The sequence below is a fragment of the Ranitomeya imitator genome, chromosome 5 (assembly GCF_032444005.1).
Source record: "Ranitomeya imitator isolate aRanImi1 chromosome 5, aRanImi1.pri, whole genome shotgun sequence".
Taxonomy (NCBI): Eukaryota; Metazoa; Chordata; class Amphibia; order Anura; family Dendrobatidae; genus Ranitomeya; species Ranitomeya imitator.
In genome coordinates this window covers 191,690,606-191,715,520 of record NC_091286.1, presented here as the reverse complement: position 1 = coordinate 191,715,520, position 24,915 = coordinate 191,690,606, and the positions used below count along the sequence as shown (strand labels likewise).

The following is a 24,915-nucleotide window of genomic DNA, read 5'->3' as shown; positions in this document are numbered from 1 at the left end:
CCAGCACATGTGCATACCCATAACACAATGGATGTCATCCATGTGACATGCATCGATGCTGGGAAAGAAGCATTACAGTAAGCGCTGTTCCCTGATGCCGGGTGCTGAACACGGGTCTCATCATTCTCCCCTGCTCTGCCGGCGATCGGCACAAGCCGGGTAGAATGATTCTCCCCTGCTTGTGCCGATTGCCTGGCACTAAGTGCTGACTGTGCCTGGCACTAAGTGCTGGGTGTCAGCTGTGAGAATCAGCTGACACCCGGCCCCGATCGGACGCACACAACCCGTACGCGCCGCCGATAGGCTATGACATACTATCCTGTCCATGGTCGAACGGGCCCAGGGGCACATGGACGGGATGGTGCATCTAATGTCAGAAAGGGGTTAAGAGACTGCAAAATAGCTGTCTTTGAGATTCTCCGATATCCTTCTTGGTCCCATGATTTCAGTGTTTAAATCATGTGTATCTAATTCCAACGCATTATATAGTTTGCGTATCTAATGCCAACACGTGATACAACAAACAACACCATCTAACAGGATCTGTGCTGTCGGCCGTACTCAGTGACAGTTTCCACTGATCAGTATCACATTGCAGCCACCAACAAAATGGCGCCGCATTGTGATCCTAAACGTCTCCCTTATCTTTTTGTAAGCTACCAGAAGCGGAGGAGAGGAGTGACATCACACATGTGAGTAGATCCCGCCCACATTTACTGCATTCGTAATGTGAGCTAACAGTACAAAAGGTTTTCATGCCAAATTTCACCAGCTGATCCCCCTTGTGTTTAAAGGTGGAAAATATAAAATAGGAAATAATTGAAAAAGTTTGGATAGCCATAAAAAAAAGTTTAGATTTTTTTTTTTTAAACGGAAAACGTTAATACTTTACATTTCTTCAGTTGTTGAAAAACATTTCCCTATGTAGATGAACTTGTTAAGAACTATGGGCCAGACACAGATCTCTCTGAGAATCTGCCTCCAGAGGTTATTTTATGGATGTGCTAAATACAGGGCAATCTTGGAGGCAAACCTATTGGAAGCTGCAAAAGACTTGAGACTGGGGCGTAGGTTCACTTTCCAGCAGGACACTGACCCTAATCATACTGCCACAGCTACAATGGAAAGATCTTGATCAAAGAATATTCATGTGTGTGAATGGCCCAGTCAAAGTCCAGACCTAAATGCCACTGAGAACCTGTGAAAAGACTTGAGAATTGTTGATCACTGAGATAGAGCTAGATTGCAAAGCTTGCGCAAAAAAAAAAAAATCAGCCTCTAGATGTGCAAAGCTGGTAGAGACAAACCCCAAAATACTTGCAGCAGTGATTGTACCAAAAGATGGTCCTACATAGTATTGACTCAGGGGGCTGAATACAAATGAAAGTCACAATTTTCATATTTTATAATAATTAGAAAACCATGCATAATTTCCTTAACGCTTCACAAATACTTGCTTGTTAGTGTTGGTATATCACATATCATCTCTATAAAATATATTTAAGTTTGTGGGTGTACAATGAAAAAAATGTGGAAAAGTTTACGAGGTATGAATACTTTTTCAAGGAACTGGATTTGAAGTTGGCAACTATGAATGAAAGTATGTTACATTTAGAATGCAACAAACAGACGCCTACAGATGACTGTGACCATTAATTTCACTGTCTTTTGGTGACAAGCTTCTCACTTTGGTGTGATGCTCAAGGGGGGAGATGGGAACAAAAGAAGATGACAGGGTATAACACAGGGTGACATGGGATAATTGGAGATGAGAAGAGATTGCAGAGGTTAATAGGGCAGTGACAGCCTGTCAAGGTATAAAAAGAATGAGACAAGATGACAGCAGGTGATCAGGTAGAACAAGTAAAATAACAAAGCAAAAACAAAGCAAACCTGCTTTTTGCAGCATGTTTCTTACTGCCATGAGGGCAGTTTTGCTGCAGAAAAAAGGCAGCAAATAGGCAACCTGTGAATATAACCTACAAAGTCTATATGTACTGCATGTGTGGGTAATACAAAGGACTGTCACATGCTTCAGAGAAACTAAAGAGGAAGCATTGTCATGTGCAATAACGGCATTCAGGAAAGGGCTGAATGCTTATCTTATGACAAACGGCATTAAAGGGTAACAACTTCCAATAGTGTTAGTTATTATTATGCCAACATCTATTGATTAAAAATGTACTTTCGTTTGTGGGGAAAACCCCTTTAAATGTACCGTCACACTAAGCGACGCTGCAGCGATACCGACAACGATCCGGATCGCTGCAGCGTCGCTGTTTGGTCGCTGGAGAGCTGTCACACAGACCGCTCTCCAGCGACCAACGATGCCGGTAACCAGGGTAAACATCGGGTAACTAAGCGCAGGGCCGCGCTTAGTAACCCGATGTTTACCCTGGTTACCATCCTAAAAGTAAAAAAACAAACACTACATACTTACCTACAGCCGTCTGTCCTCCAGCGCTGTGCTCTGCACTCCTCCTGTACTGGCTGTGAGCACAGCGGCCGGAAAGCAGAGCGGTGACGTCACCGCTCTGCTTTCCGGCTGACCGACGCTCACAGCCAGTACAGGAGGAGTGCAGAGCACAGCGCTGGAGGACAGACGGCTGTAGGTAAGTATGTAGTGTTTGTTTTTTTACTTTTAGGATGGTAACCAGGGTAAACATCGGGTTACTAAGCGCGGCCCTGCGCTTAGTTACCCGATGTTTACCCTGGTTACCAGTGAAGACATCGCTGAATCGGTGTCACACACGCCGATTCAGCGATGTCTACGGGGAGTCCAGCGACCAAATAAAGTTCTGGACTTTCTTCCCCGACCAGCGACAGCACAGCAGGGGCCTGATCGCTGCTGCCTGTCACACTGGACGATATCGCTAGCGAGGACGCTGCAACGTCACGGATCGCTAGCGATATCGTCTAGTGTGACGGTACCTTAAGGGTCATAAATATATGGTTGATCTCAGAAAGGCTGAACTTGATGGACAGGTTTATTTAACTAATGTTTCCCATTGATCAAAGTCTGTCTTTTTTCATTGTCAGCTCGAAAACTACAATGCAATGTAAATGTTACCAAGTGCCAAATAATATTAATTTCACTATATGCTTAAAAGATTCTTTATTGCAGAAGATCGAGCAGCTTACCTCACATACTGTAACTGGCCACTGATGAACCAAAATAAGCTTGTTCCAACCTGGGTGTTTTCTAGACCAAAAAAAGAGAAAATGTAGTGTCAGTATTACTTTCATAAAAGAGGCTGTTTCTTCTGTCTGCCATCATTTGCTTTTGATAGAATAAGGGAATGGAAAGTACTGTATATACCTCGAGTATAATCCGAGAATTTAAGCCCATTTTTTAGGCTGAAATTGCCCCTCTCGGCTTATACTCGAGTCATTCCCAGGGGTCGGCAGGGGAGAGGGAGTGCTTCCCTCTCCTCAGAAAGTTCATTGGCCCTTGAGGAAGCAGCTCTTGTTTTCATGTCTGCAAGCCTCGCTTCCCTCTCCTCTCCTCAGAAAGTTCATTGGCTCTTGAGGAAGCAGCTGCTGTTCTCATGTGTGTCTGCCTTGTTTCTCGGTTTTCACATTTTTCATTGGCACGTAATGCAGCTTTTCTTTTTGCAGCAGCTGACATTCCTGCCATGGAATTCCTTTTCTTATGAGGCATTATTGTGGTAAAAATAGTCTAACTGGCAGTTTCTATATCCTCTCACATAGAGGTTATGTGACTGACATCAACCTTTCCACCAACACACCCTAACTGACATGCTATTACCTCACACAAGCTTTGTTATACTGAGAATGTCCTTTGTTGCCTATATTAACTAATCAGAGCGAAGATTAATTAACTATAGAACTGTAGCAAAATAGAAGCTGAGCTGTGATTGGTTGCTATTGGCAGCCTGATAAATCCCCAGCCAACAGGAAGCCCTCCCCCCTGGCAGTATATATTAGCTCCCACATACACATAATAGACAGGTCATGTGACTGACAGCTGCCTTATTTCCTATATGGTACATTTGTTGCTCTTGTAGTTTGAAGGATAATACCAGACTTGTTCGTGTTTTAGGGCAAGTTTCATGTGTCAAGTTGCACGTGTCGAGTTTTGTGTGGCGACATGCGTGTAGCAACTTTTTATGTGTCGAGTTGCATGTGACAGGTTAGTGTAGCAAGTTGTGTGCAGCAAGTTTTGTGCATGGCGAGTTTTGCGCGTGGCGAGTTTTATGTGTGGTGCGTTTTGAGTATGTGCAAGTTTTGTGTGAGGTAACTTTTGCATGTGTTGCAACTTTTGTGCATGTGGCAATTTTTCCACGTGTGCAAGTTTTGCGTGTGGCGAGTTTTCCATGAGGACTTATGTGGCGAGGTTGGTGTATGTGTGGTGAAATGTGTGCTGAGGGTGATATATGTGTTCAAACACGTGGTAGTGTGTGGTGCATTTTGTGTGTGTTCATATCCCCGTGTGTGGGGAGTATCCCATGTCGGGGCCCCACCTTAGCAACTGTACGGTATATACTCTTTAGCACCATCGCTCTCATTCTTTAAGTCCCCCTTGTTCACATCTGGCAGCTGTCAATTTGCCTCCAACACTTTTCCTTTCCCTTTTTTCCCATTATGTAGATAGGGGTAAAATTGTTTGGTGAATTGGAACATGCGGGGTTAAAATTTTGCCTCACAACATAGCCCATGACGCTCTCGGGGTGCAGACGTGTGACTGTGCAAAATTTTGTGGCTGTAGCTGCGATGGTGCAGATGCCAATCCCGGACATACACACATACACACACACACATACATACATACACACACACACACATTCAGCTTCATATATTAGATGGAGCATCTTATGGGGCCCATCATAAACTGTAGGGAGCATTATATGGGGCCCATCATGAACTGTATGGCGCATTATATGGGGCTCCTGATTCAATATGGATATTCAAAAGCACTTAACCTACTGATGTCTCAATTAATTTAACTTTTATTGGTATCTATTTTTATTTTTGACATTTACCGGTAGCTGCTGCGTTTTCCACCCTAGGCTTATACTCGAGTCATTAAGTTTTCCCAGTTTTTTGTGGCAAAATTAGGGGTCTCGGCTTATACTTGGGTCAGCTTATACTCGAGTATATGCGTTATGTATCCAAACTATGCAGAATAACAAACTACATATACTGTCCATTTTAATAGGAAACATAGGCATCGATTCATCAAGACTGGCATTTTTTTTTTTATTTGTTTATTAATAACAGAGTGAAATTATGTTACATACACATTTGTTTTCAAAATTTTGAACATAGTAAACCATAGATCTGAATTATGTATGGCAAACATACATTAAAATACAAACATACTCTTGAAACTATGGAGTGAGGATACCAAGTTATCTGTAACAAATAGAAAGTCAATCTTAAATTGTATCTATCTCTACTCTAACTACTAATACGCCGCCTTACCTCGGGTCTGTTGCCCATGTTATATCTCTACCCAGTACCGAAACCAGTCATGTTATATCTACAGAGTAAGATGGGAAGAATTCCATCTACCCAAAAATTTTTCAAATTTTCCAGGACACCCCCTGTTTTGATATAGTGTGCGTTCATATGGAATGATCGAGTACACCAGGTCAATCCAAGATCTCAGGGACGCAAATTACCCATCCACCGCAGTGCCAATACCTTTCGTGCCATAAAAAGGGTCTCTCGTAGGAGGATCCCAGTATAATGATCCCAATTCTCCTCCTCCCACACGCCAAATATACAAATTAGTGGATCAAGGGGAACAGGGGTTGATAACAGCGACGTCAACAAGGATGTAACCTCCTTCCAATAATGAGAGGTGACAGGACAATACCATATCATGTGAATGAAATCTGCGTCCGGAGTATGACATCGCAAGCACTCTGACGTTTGGAATCAACCCATTTTAAAAAGCCGTACCGGAGTTAAGTACGCTTGGTGCATTATTATGTATAGCTGGGTCATCCTGTTATTAACTGATGGGGATACTTTAATTGGAGATTCAAGAACGTCTTCCCAATCCTCTTCCTGTATATTGGAAAGAAGTCCCCCCCCCCCATTTCCCTTTAATAGAATCCAGAGTAGGTGTGGCTCCCGAAGAAAGCAAGTAAGTATAGAGGGAGGAGATAAGACCTTGAGGACCCTGAGAGTTGAGGATCCCTATCAAGGGCAGAGAGGATATAGCACGAACCGTACCCGAGTGTTTCATACACGATTGAACGGCTGACCTCAATTGTAGATATCGAAAGAATTGAGACCTCGGTAAACTATGTTTAGCTTGAAGTTGCTCAAAAGATATAAAGATTCCCCCATTGTATAGATCGCCTATTGAGAAGACACCATGCGATACCCAAAAGTCAGTGGACGGGTGACTAGACAGAGCAGGGAAATAGCTGTTGCTCCACAGGGGCATCTCTGCTATAATGGCTGTGAATCTGATAATTTTTTTTATTTGCCTCCAAACTAATCGCGACAAACGAAGTAAATGTAGCAAACGTGGGACATTATTTTTGCCCATCTCTAGAAAGTTTAGTGGACAATCAATTTGGGCCAAATGAAATAGGTGATTTTCAGAATTGGGGGGAGATCTACCAGGCATCCACTTGTTAAGAGTTCTAGCCTGGCCGGCCAGATAATAGAGATAGAGATCGGGCAATGCCGCCCCCCCCCCCCCCCCCCCCTCTGTTTTGGTCTCTGTAGCATGGATAATTTAAGTTTAGGCCTAGAGTTCCCCCAGATGAAAGTTGTTATTTGAGAGATCACAGTGGCAAAAAAGGATTTAGGGATTGGCGCTGCACTGTGCTGAAGGGAATAACTAAGCTTAGGGAGCAGTATCATTTTAATTAAAATAATACGGCCAGCTACCGAGAGTGGAAGTTTAGTCCAAGTTGCAAATTTATCTTTAACCAATTCTATCAGGGAAAATATATTAAATTGTAAGTCGAATCTGCTAAATTGAGGGATGTGTACACCTAGGTATTTGAAGCTGGTTACAATAGGAAGGGGAGAGAGGGACCCAAGGCGGAGCATTGGAGTATGGGAGAGTGGCATCAGCGTGGATTTGTCCCAATTTATGTATAGGCCCGAGTATTTACTAAATTCGTCTATAGTAGCAATTATCTGTGCCAATAGTGTCTACCCGACCAGCTATGTCTATACCTTTAATATCCGGAGAAGACCTTACACGTATCGCCAGTGCTTCTATCGCGAGAGCGAAGAGAGCCGGGGAAAGGGGGCATCCCTGGCGGGTTCCTGTTATGGCTGGCAATCAGGCAACACAGCGTGCAGTAATCAGCGCACATACAGAGATCTGGCAATAACCCAAAACAATAGGACGAGCTCTGAGACGTGGAATCTCTGTAGACTGCAGTACCTGATCTATCCTCACACAACTGGAAGCAGCAGTGGATTGCGCCTATCAACTACCTATGCAACTCGGCACTGCCTGAGGAGCTGACTAGCCTGAAGATAGAAATACAAGCCTGACTTACCTCAGAGAAATACCCCAAAGGAATAGGCAGCCCCCACATATAATGACTGTTAGCAAGATGAAAAGACAAACGTAGGAATGAAATAGATTCAGCAAAGTGAGGCCCGATATTCTAGACAGAGCGAGGATAGCAAAGAGAACTATGCAGTCTACAAAAAACCCTAAAACGAAAACCACGCAAAGGGGCAAAAAGACCCACCGTGCCGAACTAACAGCACGGCGGTGCACCCCTTTGCTTCTCAGAGCTTCCAGCAAAAGATAATAACAAGCTGGACAGAAAAAACAGAAAACAAACTAGAAGCACTTATCTAGCAGAGCAGCAGGCCCAAGAAAAGATGCAGTAGCTCAGATCCAACACTGGAACATTGACAAGGAGCAAGGAAGACAGACTCAGGTGGAGCTAAATAGCAAGGCAGCCAACGAGCTCACCAAAACACCTGAGGGAGGAAGCCCAGAGACTGCAATACCACTTGTGACCACAGAAGTGAACTCAGCCACAGAATTCACAACAGTACCCCCCCCTTGAGGAGGGGTCACCGAACCCTCACCAGAACCCCCAGGCCGACCAGGATGAGCCACATGAAAGGCACGAACAAGATCTGGGGCATGGACATCAGAGGCAAAAACCCAGGAATTATCTTCCTGAGCATAACCCTTCCATTTGACCAGATACTGGAGTTTCCGTCTAGAGACACGAGAATCCAAAATCTTCTCCACAATATACTCCAATTCCCCCTCCACCAAAACAGGGGCAGGAGGCTCCACAGATGGAACCATAGGTGCCACGTATCTCCTCAACAACGACCTATGGAATACATTATGTATGGAAAAGGAGTCTGGGAGGGTCAGACGAAAAGACACCGGATTGAGAATCTCAGAAATCCTATACGGACCAATAAAACGAGGTTTAAATTTAGGAGAGGAAACCTTCATAGGTATATGACGAGAAGATAACCAAACCAGATCCCCAACACGAAGTCGGGGTCCCACACGGCGTCTGCGATTAGCGAAAAGCTGAGCCTTCTCCTGGGACAAGGTCAAATTGTCCACTACCTGAGTCCAGATCTGCTGCAACCTGTCCACCACATAATCCACACCAGGACAGTCCGAAGACTCAACCTGTCCTGAAGAGAAACGAGGATGGAACCCAGAATTGCAGAAAAATGGAGAGACCAAGGTAGCCGAGCTGGCCCGATTATTAAGGGCGAACTCAGCCAACGGCAAAAATGACACCCAATCATCCTGGTCAGCGGAAACAAAACATCTCAGATATGTTTCCAAGGTCTGATTGGTTCGTTCGGTCTGGCCATTAGTCTGAGGATGGAAGGCCGAGGAAAAAGATAGGTCAATGCCCATCCTACCACAAAAGGCTCGCCAGAACCTCGAGACAAACTGGGAACCTCTGTCAGAAACAATATTCTCAGGAATGCCATGTAAACGAACCACATGCTGGAAGAACAAAGGCACCAAATCAGAGGAGGAAGGCAATTTAACCAAGGGCACCAGATGGACCATTTTAGAAAAGCGATCACAGACCACCCAAATGACAGACATCTTTTGAGAAACGGGAAGGTCAGAAATGAAATCCATCGAAATATGTGTCCAAGGCCTCTTCGGGACCGGCAAGGGCAAAAGCAACCCACTGGCACGTGAACAGCAGGGCTTAGCCCTAGCACAAATTCCACAGGACTGCACAAAAGCACGCACATCCCGTGACAGAGATGGCCACCAGAAGGATCTAGCAACCAACTCCCTGGTACCAAAGATTCCTGGATGACCGGCCAGCACCGAACAATGAAGTTCAGAGATAACTTTACTAGTCCACCTATCAGGGACGAACAGTTTCTCGGCCGGACAACGATCAGGTTTATTAGCCTGAAATTTCTGCAACACTCTCCGCAAATCAGGGGAGATGGCAGACACAATGACTCCTTCCTTGAGGATACTCGCCGGCTCAGATAACCCCGGAGAGTCGGGCACAAAACTCCTAGACAGAGCATCCGCCTTCACATTTTTAGAGCCCGGAAGGTATGAAATCACAAAATCAAAACGAGCAAAAAATAACGACCAACGGGCCTGTCTAGGATTCAAGCGCTTGGCAGACTCAAGATAAGTAAGGTTCTTATGATCAGTCAAAACCACCACGCGATGCTTAGCACCCTCAAGCCAATGACGCCACTCCTCGAATGCCCACTTCATGGCCAGCAACTCTCGGTTGCCCACATCATAATTACGCTCAGCAGCAGAAAATTTCCTGGAAAAGAAAGCACATGGTTTGAACACTGAGCAACCAGAACCTCTCTGTGACAAAACCGCCCCTGCACCAATCTCAGAAGCATCAACCTCGACCTGGAACGGAAGAGAAACATCAGGTTGACACAACACAGGGGCACAGCAAAAACGACGCTTCAACTCCTGAAAAGCTTCCACGGCAGCAGAAGACCAATTAACCAAATCCGCACCCTTCTTGGTCAAATCGGTCAATGGTCTGGCAATGCTAGAAAAATTACAGATGAAGCGACGATAAAAATTAGCAAAGCCCAGGAATTTCTGCAAACTTTTTAGAGATGTCGGCTGAGTCCAATCCTGGATGGCCTGAACCTTAACCGGATCCATCTCGATAGTAGAAGGGGAAAAGATGAACCCCAAAAATGAAACTTTCTGCACACCGAAGAGACACTTTGATCCCTTCACGAACAAGGAATTAGCACGCAGTACCTGGAAAACCATTCTGACTTGCTTCACATGAGACTCCCAATCATCTGAGAAGATCAAAATGTCATCCAAGTAAACAATCAAGAATTTATCCAGATACTCACGGAAAATGTCATGCATAAAAGACTGAAAAACAGATGGAGCATTGGCAAGTCCGAACGGCATCACCAGATACTCAAAATGACCCTCGGGCGTATTAAATGCCGTTTTCCATTCATCTCCCTGCCTGATTCTCACCAGATTATACGCACCACGAAGATCAATCTTAGTAAACCAACTAGCCCCCTTAATCCGAGCAAACAAGTCAGAAATCAATGGCAAGGGATACTGAAACTTAACAGTGATCTTATTAAGAAGGCGGTAATCAATACACGGTCTTAGCGAACCATCCTTCTTGGCTACAAAAAAGAACCCTGCTCCCAATGGTGACGACGATGGGCGAATATGTCCCTTCTCCAGGGACTCCTTCACATAACTGCGCATAGCGGTGTGTTCAGGTACGGACAAATTAAATAAACGACCCTTAGGGAATTTACTACCAGGAATCAAATCGATAGCACAATCACAATTCCTATGCGGAGGAAGGGCATCAGACTTGGACTCTTCAAATACATCCTGAAAGTCCGACAAGAACTCTGGGATGTCAGAAGGAATGGATGACGAAATAGACAAAAATGGAACATCACCATGTACTCCCTGACAACCCCAGCTGGTTACCGACATAGAGTTCCAATCCAATACTGGATTATGGGTTTGTAGCCATGGCAACCCCAACACGACCACATCATGCAAATTATACAGTACCAAAAAGCGAATAACTTCCTGATGTGCAGGAGCCATGCACATGGTCAGCTGGGCCCAGTACTGAGGCTTATTCTTGGCCAGAGGTGTAGCATCAATTCCTCTCAACGGAATAGGACACCGCAAAGGCTCCAAGAAAAATCCACAACGTTTAGCATAATCCAAATCCATCAGATTCAGGGCAGCGCCTGAATCCACAAACGCCATGACAGAATATGATGACAAAGAGCACATTAAGGTAATGGACAAAAGGAATTTGGACTGTACAGTACCAATAACGGCAGAGCTATCGAACCGCCTAGTGCGTTTAGGACAATTAGAAATAGCATGAGTAGAATCACCACAATAGAAACACAGTCTGTTCAGACGTCTGTGTTCGTGCCGTTCTACTTTAGTCATAGTCCTGTCGCACTGCATAGGCTCAGGCTTACTCTCAGACAATACCGCCAGATGGTGCACAGATTTACGCTCGCGCAAGCGACGACCGATCTGAATGGCCAAGGACATAGACTCATTCAAACCAGCAGGCATAGGAAATCCCACCATTACATCCTTAAGAGCTTCAGAGAGACCCTTTCTGAACAAAGCCGCTAGTGCAGATTCATTCCACAGAGTGAGTACTGACCATTTTCTAAATTTCTGACAATATACTTCTACATCATCCTGACCCTGGCATAAAGCCAGCAGATTTTTCTCAGCTTGATCCACTGAATTAGGCTCATCGTAAAGCAATCCCAGCGCCTGGAAAAATGCATCAACATTACTCAATGCAGAATCTCCTGGTGCAAGAGAAAACGCCCAGTCCTGTGGGTCGCCGCGCAAAAAAGAAATAATAATCAAAACCTGTTGAATAGGATTACCAGAAGAATGAGGTTTCAAGGCCAAAAATAGCTTACAATTATTTCTGAAGCTCAGGAACTTAGTTCTGTCACCAAAAAACAAATCAGGAATCGGAATTCTTGGTTCTAGCATCGATTTCTGATCAATAGTATCTTGAATCTTTTGTACATTTACAACGAGATTATCCATTGAGGAGCACAGAGCCTGAATATCCATGTCCACAGCTGTGTCCTGAAGCACTCTAATGTCTAGGGGAAAAAAAAGACTGAAGACAGAGCTAAGAAAAAAAAATGATGTCAGGATTTCTTTTTTCCCTCTATTGGAAATCATTGAATGGCTCCTTGTACTGTTATGGCTGGCAATCAGGCAACACAGCGTGCAGTAATCAGCGCACATACAGAGATCTGGCAATAACCCAAAACAATAGGACGAGCTCTGAGACGTGGAATCTCTGTAGACTGCAGTACCTGATCTATCCTCACACAACTGGAAGCAGCAGTGGATTGCGCCTATCAACTACCTATGCAACTCGGCACTGCCTGAGGAGCTGACTAGCCTGAAGATAGAAATACAAGCCTGACTTACCTCAGAGAAATACCCCAAAGGAATAGGCAGCCCCCACATATAATGACTGTTAGCAAGATGAAAAGACAAACGTAGGAATGAAATAGATTCAGCAAAGTGAGGCCCGATATTCTAGACAGAGCGAGGATAGCAAAGAGAACTATGCAGTCTACAAAAAACCCTAAAACGAAAACCACGCAAAGGGGCAAAAAGACCCACCGTGCCGAACTAACAGCACGGCGGTGCACCCCTTTGCTTCTCAGAGCTTCCAGCAAAAGATAATAACAAGCTGGACAGAAAAAACAGAAAACAAACTAGAAGCACTTATCTAGCAGAGCAGCAGGCCCAAGAAAAGATGCAGTAGCTCAGATCCAACACTGGAACATTGACAAGGAGCAAGGAAGACAGACTCAGGTGGAGCTAAATAGCAAGGCAGCCAACGAGCTCACCAAAACACCTGAGGGAGGAAGCCCAGAGACTGCAATACCACTTGTGACCACAGAAGTGAACTCAGCCACAGAATTCACAACAGGTTCCTCTATGTAGTGAGAAGGGGTTAGAAATTGTACCATTTACTACTAGACGAGCTCTAGATTTGATATATAATAGACCCACCCACCGTAAGAATTTGTCTCCGACACCATGTTTTTGCAGGCAGGCTGAGAGAAAGGGCCATTCGAAAGAATCAAAGACCTTGGCTGCATCCAGCGATGCCAGCGCCCAGGAATTATCTGACACTAGTGAACTGTATTGAACTACCGATAGGACTCGTCTAATGTTAATGGAAGTATTTTTACCCGGCATGAAACCCGATTGGTCTGGGTGTATGAGGTCTAGTATAATTGAGTTCAGTCTTATGGCTAGAATTTTGGTAAAAATTTTATAATCCACGTTGATCAATGATATAGGCGCAGGCGTGTACTATGGAGGACAGAGAATGAACTTCAATCCAATATTGCAGACAGCGGGTAAGGAAAGGGTGAATCAAACACCCGAAAACCCCGCCCCTATGGCTGAAAATTGTTCCCTCCAAATTCAGGTGACAGAGTCCCTTTAACCCCTTTACCCCCAAGGGTGGTTTGCACGTTATGGACTGGGCCAATTTTTACAATACTGACCACTGTCCCTTTATGAGGTTATAACTCTGGAACACTTCAACGGATCCCGGTGATTCTGACATTGTTTTCTCGTGACATATTGTACTTCATGGTAGTGGTAAAATTTCTTTGATATTACCTGCGTTTATTTGTCAAAAAAACGCAAATATGGTAAAAATGTTGAAAATTTCGCAATTTTCCAACTTTGAATTTTTATGCAATTAAATCACAGAGATATGTCACACAAAATACTTAATAAGTAACATTTCCCACATGTCTACTTTACATCAGCACAATTTTGGAACCAAAATTTTTTTTTGTTAGGGAGTTATAAGGGTTAAAATTGACCAGCAATTTCTCATTTTTACAACACCATTTTATTTTAGGGACCACATCTCATTTGAAGTCATTTTGAGGGGTCTATATGATAGAAAATACCCAAGTGTGACACCATTCTAAAAACTGCACCCCTCAAGGTTCTCAAAACAACATTCAAGAAGTTTATTAACCCTTCAGGTGTTTCACAGGAATTTTTGGAATGTTTAAATAAAAATTAACATTTAACTTTTTTTCACAAAAAATTTACTTCAGCTCCAATTTGTTTTATTTTACCAAGGGTTACAGGAGAAAATGGACCCCAAACCTTGTTGTACAATTTGTCCTGAGTACGCCGATACCCCATAAGTGGAAGTAAACCACTGTTTGGGCGCATGACAGAGCTTGGAAGCGAAGGAGCGCCATTTGACTTTTCAATGCAAAATTCACAGGAATTGAGATGAGACGCCATGTTGCGTTTGGAGAGCCACTGATGTGCCTAAACATTGAAACCCCCCACAAGTGACACCATTTTGGAAAGTAGACCCCCTAAGGAACTTATCTAGATGTGTGGTGAGCACTTTGACCCACCAAGAGCTTCACAGAAGTTTATAATGGAGAGCCGTAAAAATAAAAAAAAAATTTTCCCACAAAAATTATTTTTTAGTCCCCAGTTTTGTATTTTCCCGAGGGTAACAGGAGAAATTGGACCCAAAAAGTTGTTGTGCAATTTGTCCTGAGTGCGCTGATGCCCCATATGTGGGGGGGAACCATCGTTTGGGCGCATGGGAGGGCTCGGAAGGGAAAGAGCGCCATTTGGAATGCAGACTTAGATGGAATGGTCTGCAGGCGTCACATTGCTTTTGCAGAGCCCCTAATGTACCTAAACAGTAGAAACCCCCCAAAAGTGACCCCATATTGGAAACTAGACCCCCCCACGAACTTATCTGGATGTGTTGTGAGAACTTTGAGCCCCCAAGTGTTTCACTACAGTTTATAACGCAGAGCCGTGAAAATAAAAAATCTTTTTTTTTCCCACAAAAATTATTTTTTAGCCCCCAGTTTTGTATTTTCCCAAGGGTAACAGGAGAAATTGGACCCCAAAAGTTGTTGTCCAATTTGTCCTGAGTACGCTGATACCCGATATGTTGGGGTAAACTCCTGTTTGGACACACGGGAGAGCTCAGAAGGGAAGGAGCACTGTTTTACTTTTTCAACGCAGAATTGGCTGGAATTGAGACCGGACGCCATGTCGCGTTTGGAGAGCCCCTGATGTGTCTAAACAGTGGAAACCCCCCAATTATAACTGAAACCCTAATCCAAACACACCCCTAACTCTAATTCCAACGGTAACCCTAACCAAACCTCTAACCCAGACACACCCCTAACCCTAATCCCAACCCTATTCCCAACCGCAAATGTAATCCAAACCCTAACCCTAACTTTAGCCCCAACCCTAACTGTAGTCTTAACCCTAACTGTAGCTTTAACCCTAGCCCTAACCATAACCCTAGCCCTAACCCTAGCCCTAGCCCTAACCCTAGCCCTAACCCTAATGGGAAAATGGAAATAAATACATTTTTTAATTTTTTTATTTTTTCCCTAACTAAGGGGGTGATGAAGGGGGGTTTGATTTACTTTTATAGCGTGTTTTTTAGCGGATTTTTATGATTGGCAGCCGTCACACACTGAAAGACGCTTTTTATTGCAAAAAATATTTTTTGCGTTACCACATTTTGAGAGCTATAATTTTTCTATATTTGAGTCCACAGAGTCATGTGAGGTCTTGTTTTTTGCGGGACGAGTTGACGTTTTTATTGGTAACATTTTCGGGCACGTGACATTTTTTGATCGCTTTTTATTCCGATTTTTGTGAGGCAGAATTACCAAAAACCAGCTATTCATGAATTTCTTTTGGGGGAGGCGTTTATACCGTTCCGCGTTTGGTAAAATTGATGAAGCAGTTTTATTCTTCGGGTCAGTACGATTACAGCGATACCTCATTTATATCATTTTTTTATGTTTTGGCACTTTTATTAGATAAAAACTATTTTATAGAAAAAATAATTATTTTTGCATCGCTTTATTCTGAGGACTATAACTTTTTTATTTTTTTGCTGATGTTGCTTGTTTTTTGTGAGACAAGATGACGCTTTCAGCGGTACCATGGTTATTTATATCCGTCTTTTTGATCGCGTGTTATTCCACTTTTTGTTCGGCGGTATGATAGTAAAGGGTTGTTTTTTGTCTCGTTTTTTTTTTTTTTCTTACGGTGTTTACTGAAGGGGTTAACTAGTGGGACAGTTTTATAGGTCGGGTCGTTACGGACGCGGCGATACTAAATATGTGTACTTTTATTGTTTTTTTTTTATTTAGATAAAGAAATGTATTCATGGGAATAATATTTTTTTTTTTATTATTTAGGATTTTTTTTAAAAATTTTTTTACACACTTGTAAAATTTTTTTTTAACTTTTTTACTTTGTCCCAGGGGGGGACAATACAGATCGGTGATCTGCCAGTTTGCACAGCACTCTGTCAGATCACCGATCTGTCTCAGAGCGCTGCAGCGTTACCAAGTGCCTGCTCTGAGCAGGCACTTGGTAAGGCACCTCCCTCCCTGCAGGATCCGGATCCGCGGCCATCTTGGATCCGGGACTTGCTGCAGGGAGGAAGGTAGGAGACCCCCGGAGCAACGCGATCACATCGCGTTGCTGCGGGGGTCTCAGGGAAGCCCGCAGGGAGCCCCCTCCCTGCGCGATGCTTCCCTGCACCGCCGGCACATCGCGATCATGTTTGATCGCGGTGTGCCGGGGGTTAATGTGCCGGGGGCGGTCCGTGACCGCTCCTGGCACATAGTGCCGGATGTCAGCTGCGATAAGCAGCTGACACCCGGCCGCGATCGGCCGCGCTCCCCCCGTGAGCGCGGCCGATCGCCTATGACGTACTATTCCGTCCTTGGGAAGTAGGGCCCACCCCACATGGACGGAATAGTACGTCCAATGGCAGAAAGGGGTTAAAGTCCCCCATACAGATGACATTAGCTTCTGGGAAACCTAGGGCAAAACTCAATGCCCTCTGGAGAATTGAGATGCTAGCTGGGGGGGGGGGGGTTCGTAAACACACAATATGACATATTCACGAGAATTAATTAAGGCATGTACAAAGACAAAACGGCCTTTGGTGTCCCTTCTGGCCTCCCTGACCTCCCATCTAACGTCCTTGTGGGTAAGCAGCGAAACCCACCTGGAATAGCTAGTATGGAACGCATGAATGGACCACTGCACCCATGGTTTCTGTACACAACGAACCGAATCCCTGGTCAAATGAATCTCCACCAGCGCCACGACATGGGGGTGGCGACGCTTGATTTGTGAACAGACCTTAATCTTCTTCCGACCTAATCCCCCGTACATTCCAAGTCATACAAATTAATTCAGATCCCATACTCCCACATCAAAACATGGTAAACAGTGTTGTCCGAGCAAAGTCTGGGGATAACCCACATAGGGCAGAAGAGTTGCTGGAGGCGATTTCTACCTATAGAACAAGTATAACCAACATGAAAATGAAAACAGAGCAAAAACCAAACAATATAGGAGTAAAGTTCTGTGCTTCTATTAACAAGAAAAAACGGGGATACCCTCGCTAGAATCAGTGTCCGGTATTGTTGTTAAGTTGGATGCCCATATAGAAAGCTCCATTATGCAGTTATCAGCACAAATATATTAGGATTATTTTGCATTGGGCACCCTGTGGGTTCGCAGCCACTCAGCCCCGCCTCTTTCGGATCAGTGAAAAATACAGAGGTACCCTCATGGACAACTCGCAACCGAGCTGGGTAGATCATGGAATATATAACATTTCGGTCTCTGAGTTGTTTCTTTATATCCATGAACCATGTCCGTTGTTTCTGAAGTTCCACCGAGAAATCCGGAAAGATTGAAATAGTGGCATTGACCGTGCCCGTTGTTTCTGAAGTTCCACCGAGAAATCCGGAAAGATTGAAATAGTAGTATTGTGGAACTTAATAGGGCTCTTCTGCCTTGCCAGACATAGGATAGTATCTCTATCTTTGCAGTTGAGAAGGCGCGCCAAAAAGCTCCACGGCAGGGCTCCAGGAGGGAGGGGTCTCGTGGGAACTCTATGGGCCCTTTCCACGGAGAAAGTTGAGGAGAATTCACCTCCCAAGGAGGTCCTGAGCCAATCCTCTAAAAATTCTTCAGGGTGCTGGCCCTTGGAGCGTTCCGGTAGACCAATAATCTGGATATTGTTCCGACGCAGTCTATTTTCCAGATCATCTGCTTTTTGTTTCCAGGCATTTATGGAGCCAGCCACCTTTGTCAATTTGGCCTCCATGGGAGGGATGGTGTCTTCCATCTGTGACACTCTTGTTTCAACCTCTGTGATACGACCTAACATAGTTTGCATATCATGTCTCAGGTGGCCTACCTCAGTGTGCACATCCTCTATTTTTTCTGTAAGAGAAGATCTGGTCAAGGATATAGCTTGCATTAATTGTTCAGGGGCTTGTTTGAGGGTTAATTCCTCCTGTTCACCCTCCTCATTACTGTCCGATAGGCGGCCTTTACATTGGGCCTGTGTGGGGTTATTTCTAAAGTTTCGCCCACCATCCGGAGGGTCCTCTCTAGCATACTTTTTCAGTCTGTCGGCAGCTCCTGATCCTTTTGAGTGTTGCATGGCTGACCGAGCTGGAAGGCAGAAGATAACCAGGATAATGGAGTGAAATGTTCCACTCACAGAGATAATAAAAGACCGTTCATATGGATATTATGAGGCAGCACAAGATAGGTGGGGTGCTTATAGTGATTATAGAATAAGATAAACGTAGCAATGCCAGTCCAGGTCGAAGCTCCGTACATCAGGGTGGAGGGGAAGGTCCACAGTCCTGCAGAGAAAGCAGCAAGGAGGGGGGGTCAAGCCCTCCAAATTTCTAGCACTGATGAGGATAGGTGTCTTCAGATTAGGGGGAGCACGGGGCCTAATATCTCAGGGCACATGCTGATTGTCCCCACTATATATTGTAGAATGTGTGTGCTCACCTCCCATACGGCGCTGCAAGGACATTGTTCAGCATTGCAGCTCCTCCAGACTGAGTGCGCGCCTGCAGAATGACTGCCACCTCTCGCCGGCACCCCCGATCCGCTCCCTCCCGTGTCTGGCGCAGTCGAGCCTGAACACACACCGCCGCTTGTGCCGCAGAGCTTCCCAAGCTCAGGAGAATCTCAGCGATGTTGAAAAAAGTGGCGCCTCTCAGTGTTCCCTGAGCGCACGCCTTTATAAAATGGCCACCGCCTCATGTGTCCCACCGCTCTCACGGGCTACACCGGATTTCGTGTCCTTCCCGAGCTTCGGTGCGCTCCCTGCAGCTGCCGCTCACCCCCCGGGGTCCAAGGGGGTCACCAGGCAGTAAGTGTCTCTCACTAAGGGGATTTTAAGTGCCAGGATATAGTCAGGATGACGGGAGCTCTCGCCAGGTGCATCCTCTCGCTCCTGTTACATAGCCACGCCCCCCTGAGCTTAAGACTGGCATTTTGCGTCATAAATAGTGATGGGTGAGCACTAAAATACTCGGGTGCTCATTGCTCGGATCAAGCCAATTGGAATGCTTGGGTGCTCGATCCGATCAATGAGCCCAGTGTAAGTCTATGAGAAACTCAAGCATTTTGCTGGCGGCCCCCCTCAGCGGTCTTTAGAGGGTCTAGAAATTGCGGAAATCGATGGAAACAGTGCTCAAATGACATGGTAACATCATGGAGAAGACCCCTGGAAGCATTTCTGACTCCCAGGTCACTCCTGTGAACAATGTTGTCAAGAGTCTTACTCCACTTTTACAGACTCACAATAAAACATACAAAAAAGGAACCAAAATGGATTTCCCTGGGAAATATGTAAAGGAACATCCTTTCCAGGCTAATAATTTGTATGTAAGGCAAAATAAATAACCAAAAATGTTCCTCTATGCCTTGGGCTATGTTCAGACGTAGCATTTTTGATGCGTTTTGAACTTTAGCATTGCTTTCAACCAAGACAAATGCATTCACTGAGAAATGTCAATTTAACATTTTACAACCTTATCTGGCCATGTGGTGTGTCACATCAGACACATCCTGTTTCATTTATGAAGGAGGTACTCTGAAAGGCACAAAGCCTATTTTTATAGGGCTATCTGGCAGCCTTTACTATTGTTAAAAATCCATCAGCCGGCTTTGCTTTGTTGTTCCCATTATTAAACAGTGGGTCTCATACTGTTATTGCCTATACATTAAGTGGTAGGGCTGCCCAAAATTTGGAAGCACCCCAATACCCCTTTGAAAAGACGTACGGGAGGGCCTCCTGAAAACAATGTTCCCATTATTAGGAAGTGGGTCTCCCGTAGTGTTTGCCTATGCAGTGAACGCAAGGGCTGCTAAAAATTTAGAGCCACTCCAATGCCCCTTGGAAGAGTCGTGGAGGAGGGCCTCATAAAAAGGTTCCCATTAGAAAGGAGAGAGTCTCCTATACTTGCAATGCCCATGCAGTGTGTGTATGGGCTGACAAACATTTACCCCTGGGGGGTATACATGAACATACCATATGTATAACCATTTTTTATAAACACCCTTTAAAAAAATTATGTGGGTGCTGCATCACGGACCACGGTCACCCTGGTAATAAGGTGGAGGTTGAAGAAGAGGAGAAGGAAGAGAACAACAGCAAATAGCCAAAATCAGGAAGCATACACCCATGTGTGGGTATGAAGAGGTGCATGGGAACAGACCCCCCCAAAAAAAAAAAAAAAAAAAAAAAAAAGACACTGGATTTAAGTTTATGTTAAGCTGCTATCATTCGGTGGTGTTGAGAAGTCTGGCCCAATCCAGCCCTTGTTCATTTTTACAAGAGTCAGCCTGTCAGCATTTTCAGTTGACAGGCGAGTGCGCGTATCATTTCTAATTCCACCAGCGGCACTAAAAGCCCACTTTGACAAAACGCTAGCGACCAGGACCTCCAAGGCGTAGAGTGCCAGATTATGCCACGTGTCCAGCTTTGATACCCAATAATTATAAGGCACAGATGAATCACAGAGGATTTTGGTAAGGTCAGCAAGGTACTCCCTCAGCGTCTTCCAAAACTTTGCACTCCTTGTGAGAGTACCCCACACCTCAGGGTCTGAGAAAACTCTCCCAGAACTTTGCCAGTGTTCCCCTGCCTCTGCTGGATTGGAGTTTCTCTTGCCTGTACTCCTTGGTTTTCCAACGAACTGTGACCTCTGCCCCATTTTAGTAGACCTGTCCGCCTCAGGAATAAGATAGAAAGTTCCCTTGTAGCGTGGGTCTAGAAGTGTCACCAACCAGTAATGACTGTCACCCAAAATTTGAAGAACGCGAGGGTCACGGGAAAGGCAGAGTAACATAAACTGAGCCATGCGTGCCTCACCAAGAGGACGACTGACCATGCTCTCCTCCTCCTCGTCTTCAGGCCATCCACGCTGAACAGACGGTATGACAGTTGCACAGGTAGTAGAGTCTATAGCACACGAAACTATCTCCTGTTATTCCTCCTCCTACTTCTGTTCCTCATTGTCACCCAATCCACGTTGGGATGAGATGAGGCTGGGCTGTGTGTAATCACCCTGTATGGTTCCTTGCTCCATCTTATCGTGCTCTGCCTACAATGCATCCTCTTTGATTGTGAGCAGAGAGTGTTTCAGAATACAGAGAAGTGGGATGGTGATGCTAATTATGGCGTTATCGCCGCTCACCATCTTGGTGGAGTACTCAAAGTTTTGGAGGATAGTATATATGTCTGACATCCATATCCACTCCTGAGGTCTTATGTGTGGAGTCTGAACTGAATACCGAGGGCCTGGTTGATGCTGCTACTCAACAACTGCCCTCTTCTAATCACAAATCCATTCCAACATCTGCAGTGCAGAGTTGCAACGCATGGGACATCACACACCAGTCGGTGACCCGTAAGCTGCAAACGCTGCTGAAGCACTGCAAAGGCGGCGGAAGCTGTAGCTGACTTTCTAAAATGGGCACACAGGCGGCATACATCGACAAGCAGATCCTGCAGCTCCAGGTAGGTTTTTAGAAACCGCTGAACCATGAGGTTAAGGGTCAGGCACGGTACGTGTGTGAGCTCACCTCATAGCTGCCACCAGGTTCCGGCCATTGTCACACATGACCATGAGTGGCAGTAAGTTCAGCAGTGTCAGCCACAGATCTGCCTGCTCTTTCAGATCTATCCACAACACTTCAGCATTGTGCGGTTTGTCACCTAAGCATATTAGCTTCAGCACAGCCTGTTGCCGCTTGGCTGAGGCAGTGCTGCAGTGCTTCCAGCTTGTGACTGATGTGGTCATTTCGAAGGTGGAGGCTGAAGAGGAGAATTAGGTGCAGGAGCTGTAGACTGTGGGGGCAACCCCGATTGACATAGGGCCCGCAATCCTCGGCTTCGGGAGGACGTATTCCACCCGGAGGTCCGACTGGGTCCTGGCTTCCACTATGTTAACCCAGTGTGCTGTCAGCAAGATGTACCATCCCTGGCCACAAGCACTTCTCCACGTGTCTATGGTTAGGTGGACTTTCCCAGTAACTGCATTGTTGAGGGCACAGCTAATGTTGTGGGCAACATGGTTTTGAAATGCAGGGACGGCACACCGTGACAAATAATGGTGGCTGGGGACCGAGTACTGAGGGACAGCCACCACCAACAGGTTGCGGAGAGCTTTCATCTCCACGAGCATAAAAGGCAATATTTCGAGCGCAAGCAGTTGCAAAAAGTGTGAATTTAGTAGTGTGGCCTGGGGGGTGTTGGCTGCGTATTTGTGCTTGCGTTCCAAGGACTAGTGTATGGACAACTGAACGCTGGGCCAATGACGTAGACGTGCTTGATGATCCTGCTAGTTGAGTGTGTGCAACGACAGGTGCAGGGCCGGAGGCATCTTCGCATTCACTATAGACAGGGTATTGGCTTGCAAGCACAACAGCAAAAAAAGCAGTGGTGTCACCCGCAGACACTGTCCCTGGATCCTCGTGTTCGATCCACAAAGTCAGGTGCTTTGCTGTCATGTGCCCGATCATGCTAGTGGTGGTCAGGCTGGTAGTTTTGCTACCCCTGCTGATGCTGGCCTGGCAGGTGGTGCAAATGGCCTTTTTGGCATTGTTGAGTCTTTAAAAATTATCCAGACTCCGGAAGACCCAACAGTTGTACTGGCAACTTCCGCTGTGTTGGTGTTACGGGGAACGGTTGCCCGCCTTCTGCCTGCGGCCACCACACTGCTTTTTCCTGCCTGTTTGGGTGCTATGCCTCCCTCCCCCTGTGTGCTGCTGTCCTCCCTCTACATGTCCTCCTGCCAGCTTGGGTCAGTTACTATATCATCTACCACATCGTCTTCCATTCCTGCACCCTGGTCCTCCTCCTGTCTTTCTAGCAATTGTGTCTCATCATCATCCACCTCTTGTGACATTTTCCCACCATCGCCTTTGTGTGACTGTAGCTGTTCAATTATTTGGGCATCGCTATCTCTTGCCCTGCTTCAAGTAGACCGGGCGAGAGGCCCAAATCTATAAATGGAAAAGTGAACAGCTGTTCGGAGTGTCCAAGTGTGGGATCAGTTGTCTCCGGGCACTCGGCATGGTGGGAGGAAGGAGGATCAGGGTGAGGAATATGCGGTCCAGACTCATGGCTACTGAGATTTGACCTTGTGGAAGACAGGATAGTGGTGGTGGCAAAGTGACAGGAAGCATTATCCGCTATCCATCCAACAACGTTTTGACACTGCTCTGGGTTCAATAGTGGTGTGCTGCTGTGTTCCCCTAGTAATTGGGACAGGAAGGTCAGGCAAGAAGATGTGGGTGTTTGTTGTGGCACAATTTGAGCTTGCCCATGGCCACGGTCTCGGCCTCTGCATGCAGCATCACGTCCAGTTCCCCTTCCCTTGCCACGCGCCTTGCCCATTTTAAATGGAGGAAAATATTTTCCACGTTCACTACAAATGGCTGACTTTGGAGCGCACTTATATGTGATTCGTGTGACGGACAAAGACCAGTTTCAAACATCTTTCCTGTAGGTAACTTTCTTTTAAGCAAACTGGTGTAAATAACTCGGGTAAGACACAGCAAAAAAATTTAAGTGGAGGCCTGAAATGGCACAATTTTGAGTGCACTGATATGTGATCTTTGGGGTGGATAAACCCAAGTTTAAAATAGCTGGAATTTTAGTGCTGTAATATGGAAAGGATCTGGCAAATGGAGCAGAAAAACAGTGTTCTCTGGATTCAAAGCAAATAATCAGGATTAAGATCAAAAAGAATCCTGGCCTCTGATACCTGGGGCTATGTCTACAAATATCTGTAATAGGCAACAGCAGCAGAAGACAGAACTGGAATGGACCCTCTTGCTATATGCACTGAATTCTGTCACATACACTGCCTGTCTGCCTAGCACTGTTGTCTATGCAGCTTTATTAGTCCTCAGAAGGACTGTTAGTTGAAATGGATATGTGTATTAGATATGGTATACCCACATTAAGTACGAAGCAAACAAATCTCTCCCTAGCTCAGCAGCAACTCTCCCTACACTGCCTGATTCCGAAGCAGACTGGGACGAGCATGGCGGCACCAGGTCTGATATAGACCTGATGACGCTGTGCGGCCAGTCAATCACTGTAATGCCACAACCAATATGGCTGCAGCATTACAGTGTGCGGCAGACAATCCCTGCATGTTCACTGGCTCTCTAAAGAGCGGCAAACATGCAGGGTGGTGACCCGAGCTCCCGCCGAGTAAACCTGGAAATACTCGGCGAGCTCTGAGCATCGCGAGCACTGCGATGCTCGGGCGAGCACTGAGTAGTGGCGAGCATGCTCACTCATCACTAGCCATAAACTGTTTTATTACATTATTCTGGTGAAATTGATGAATCAGGTATGTCAAGAAATCATGCTTTCCATTATTATTACTTTTGGAATATTGGGATAATAAACATACATTGTATATTCATTGTGACAAAGTCACAGGCAAAGTACTGGAGAGGAGATATGTTTCACTGAGCTTCAGTGATTTGAAACCTAGAAGTTT

General features: G+C 45.4%; 1 protein-coding gene across 2 annotated transcripts in view; it reads right to left on the bottom strand.

Moving 5' to 3' along the window:
* The window catches only part of RNASET2 (ribonuclease T2), a 200,511-nt gene that overhangs the window by 106,187 nt on the left and 69,409 nt on the right, over positions 1–24,915 (bottom strand). For both annotated transcript variants that reach the window (XM_069769450.1, XM_069769451.1), the window contains exon 3: positions 3,142–3,202. In XM_069769450.1, coding sequence (XP_069625551.1) covers positions 3,142–3,202 — 61 coding nt within the window. The remainder of the gene's footprint in view (positions 1–3,141; positions 3,203–24,915) is intronic.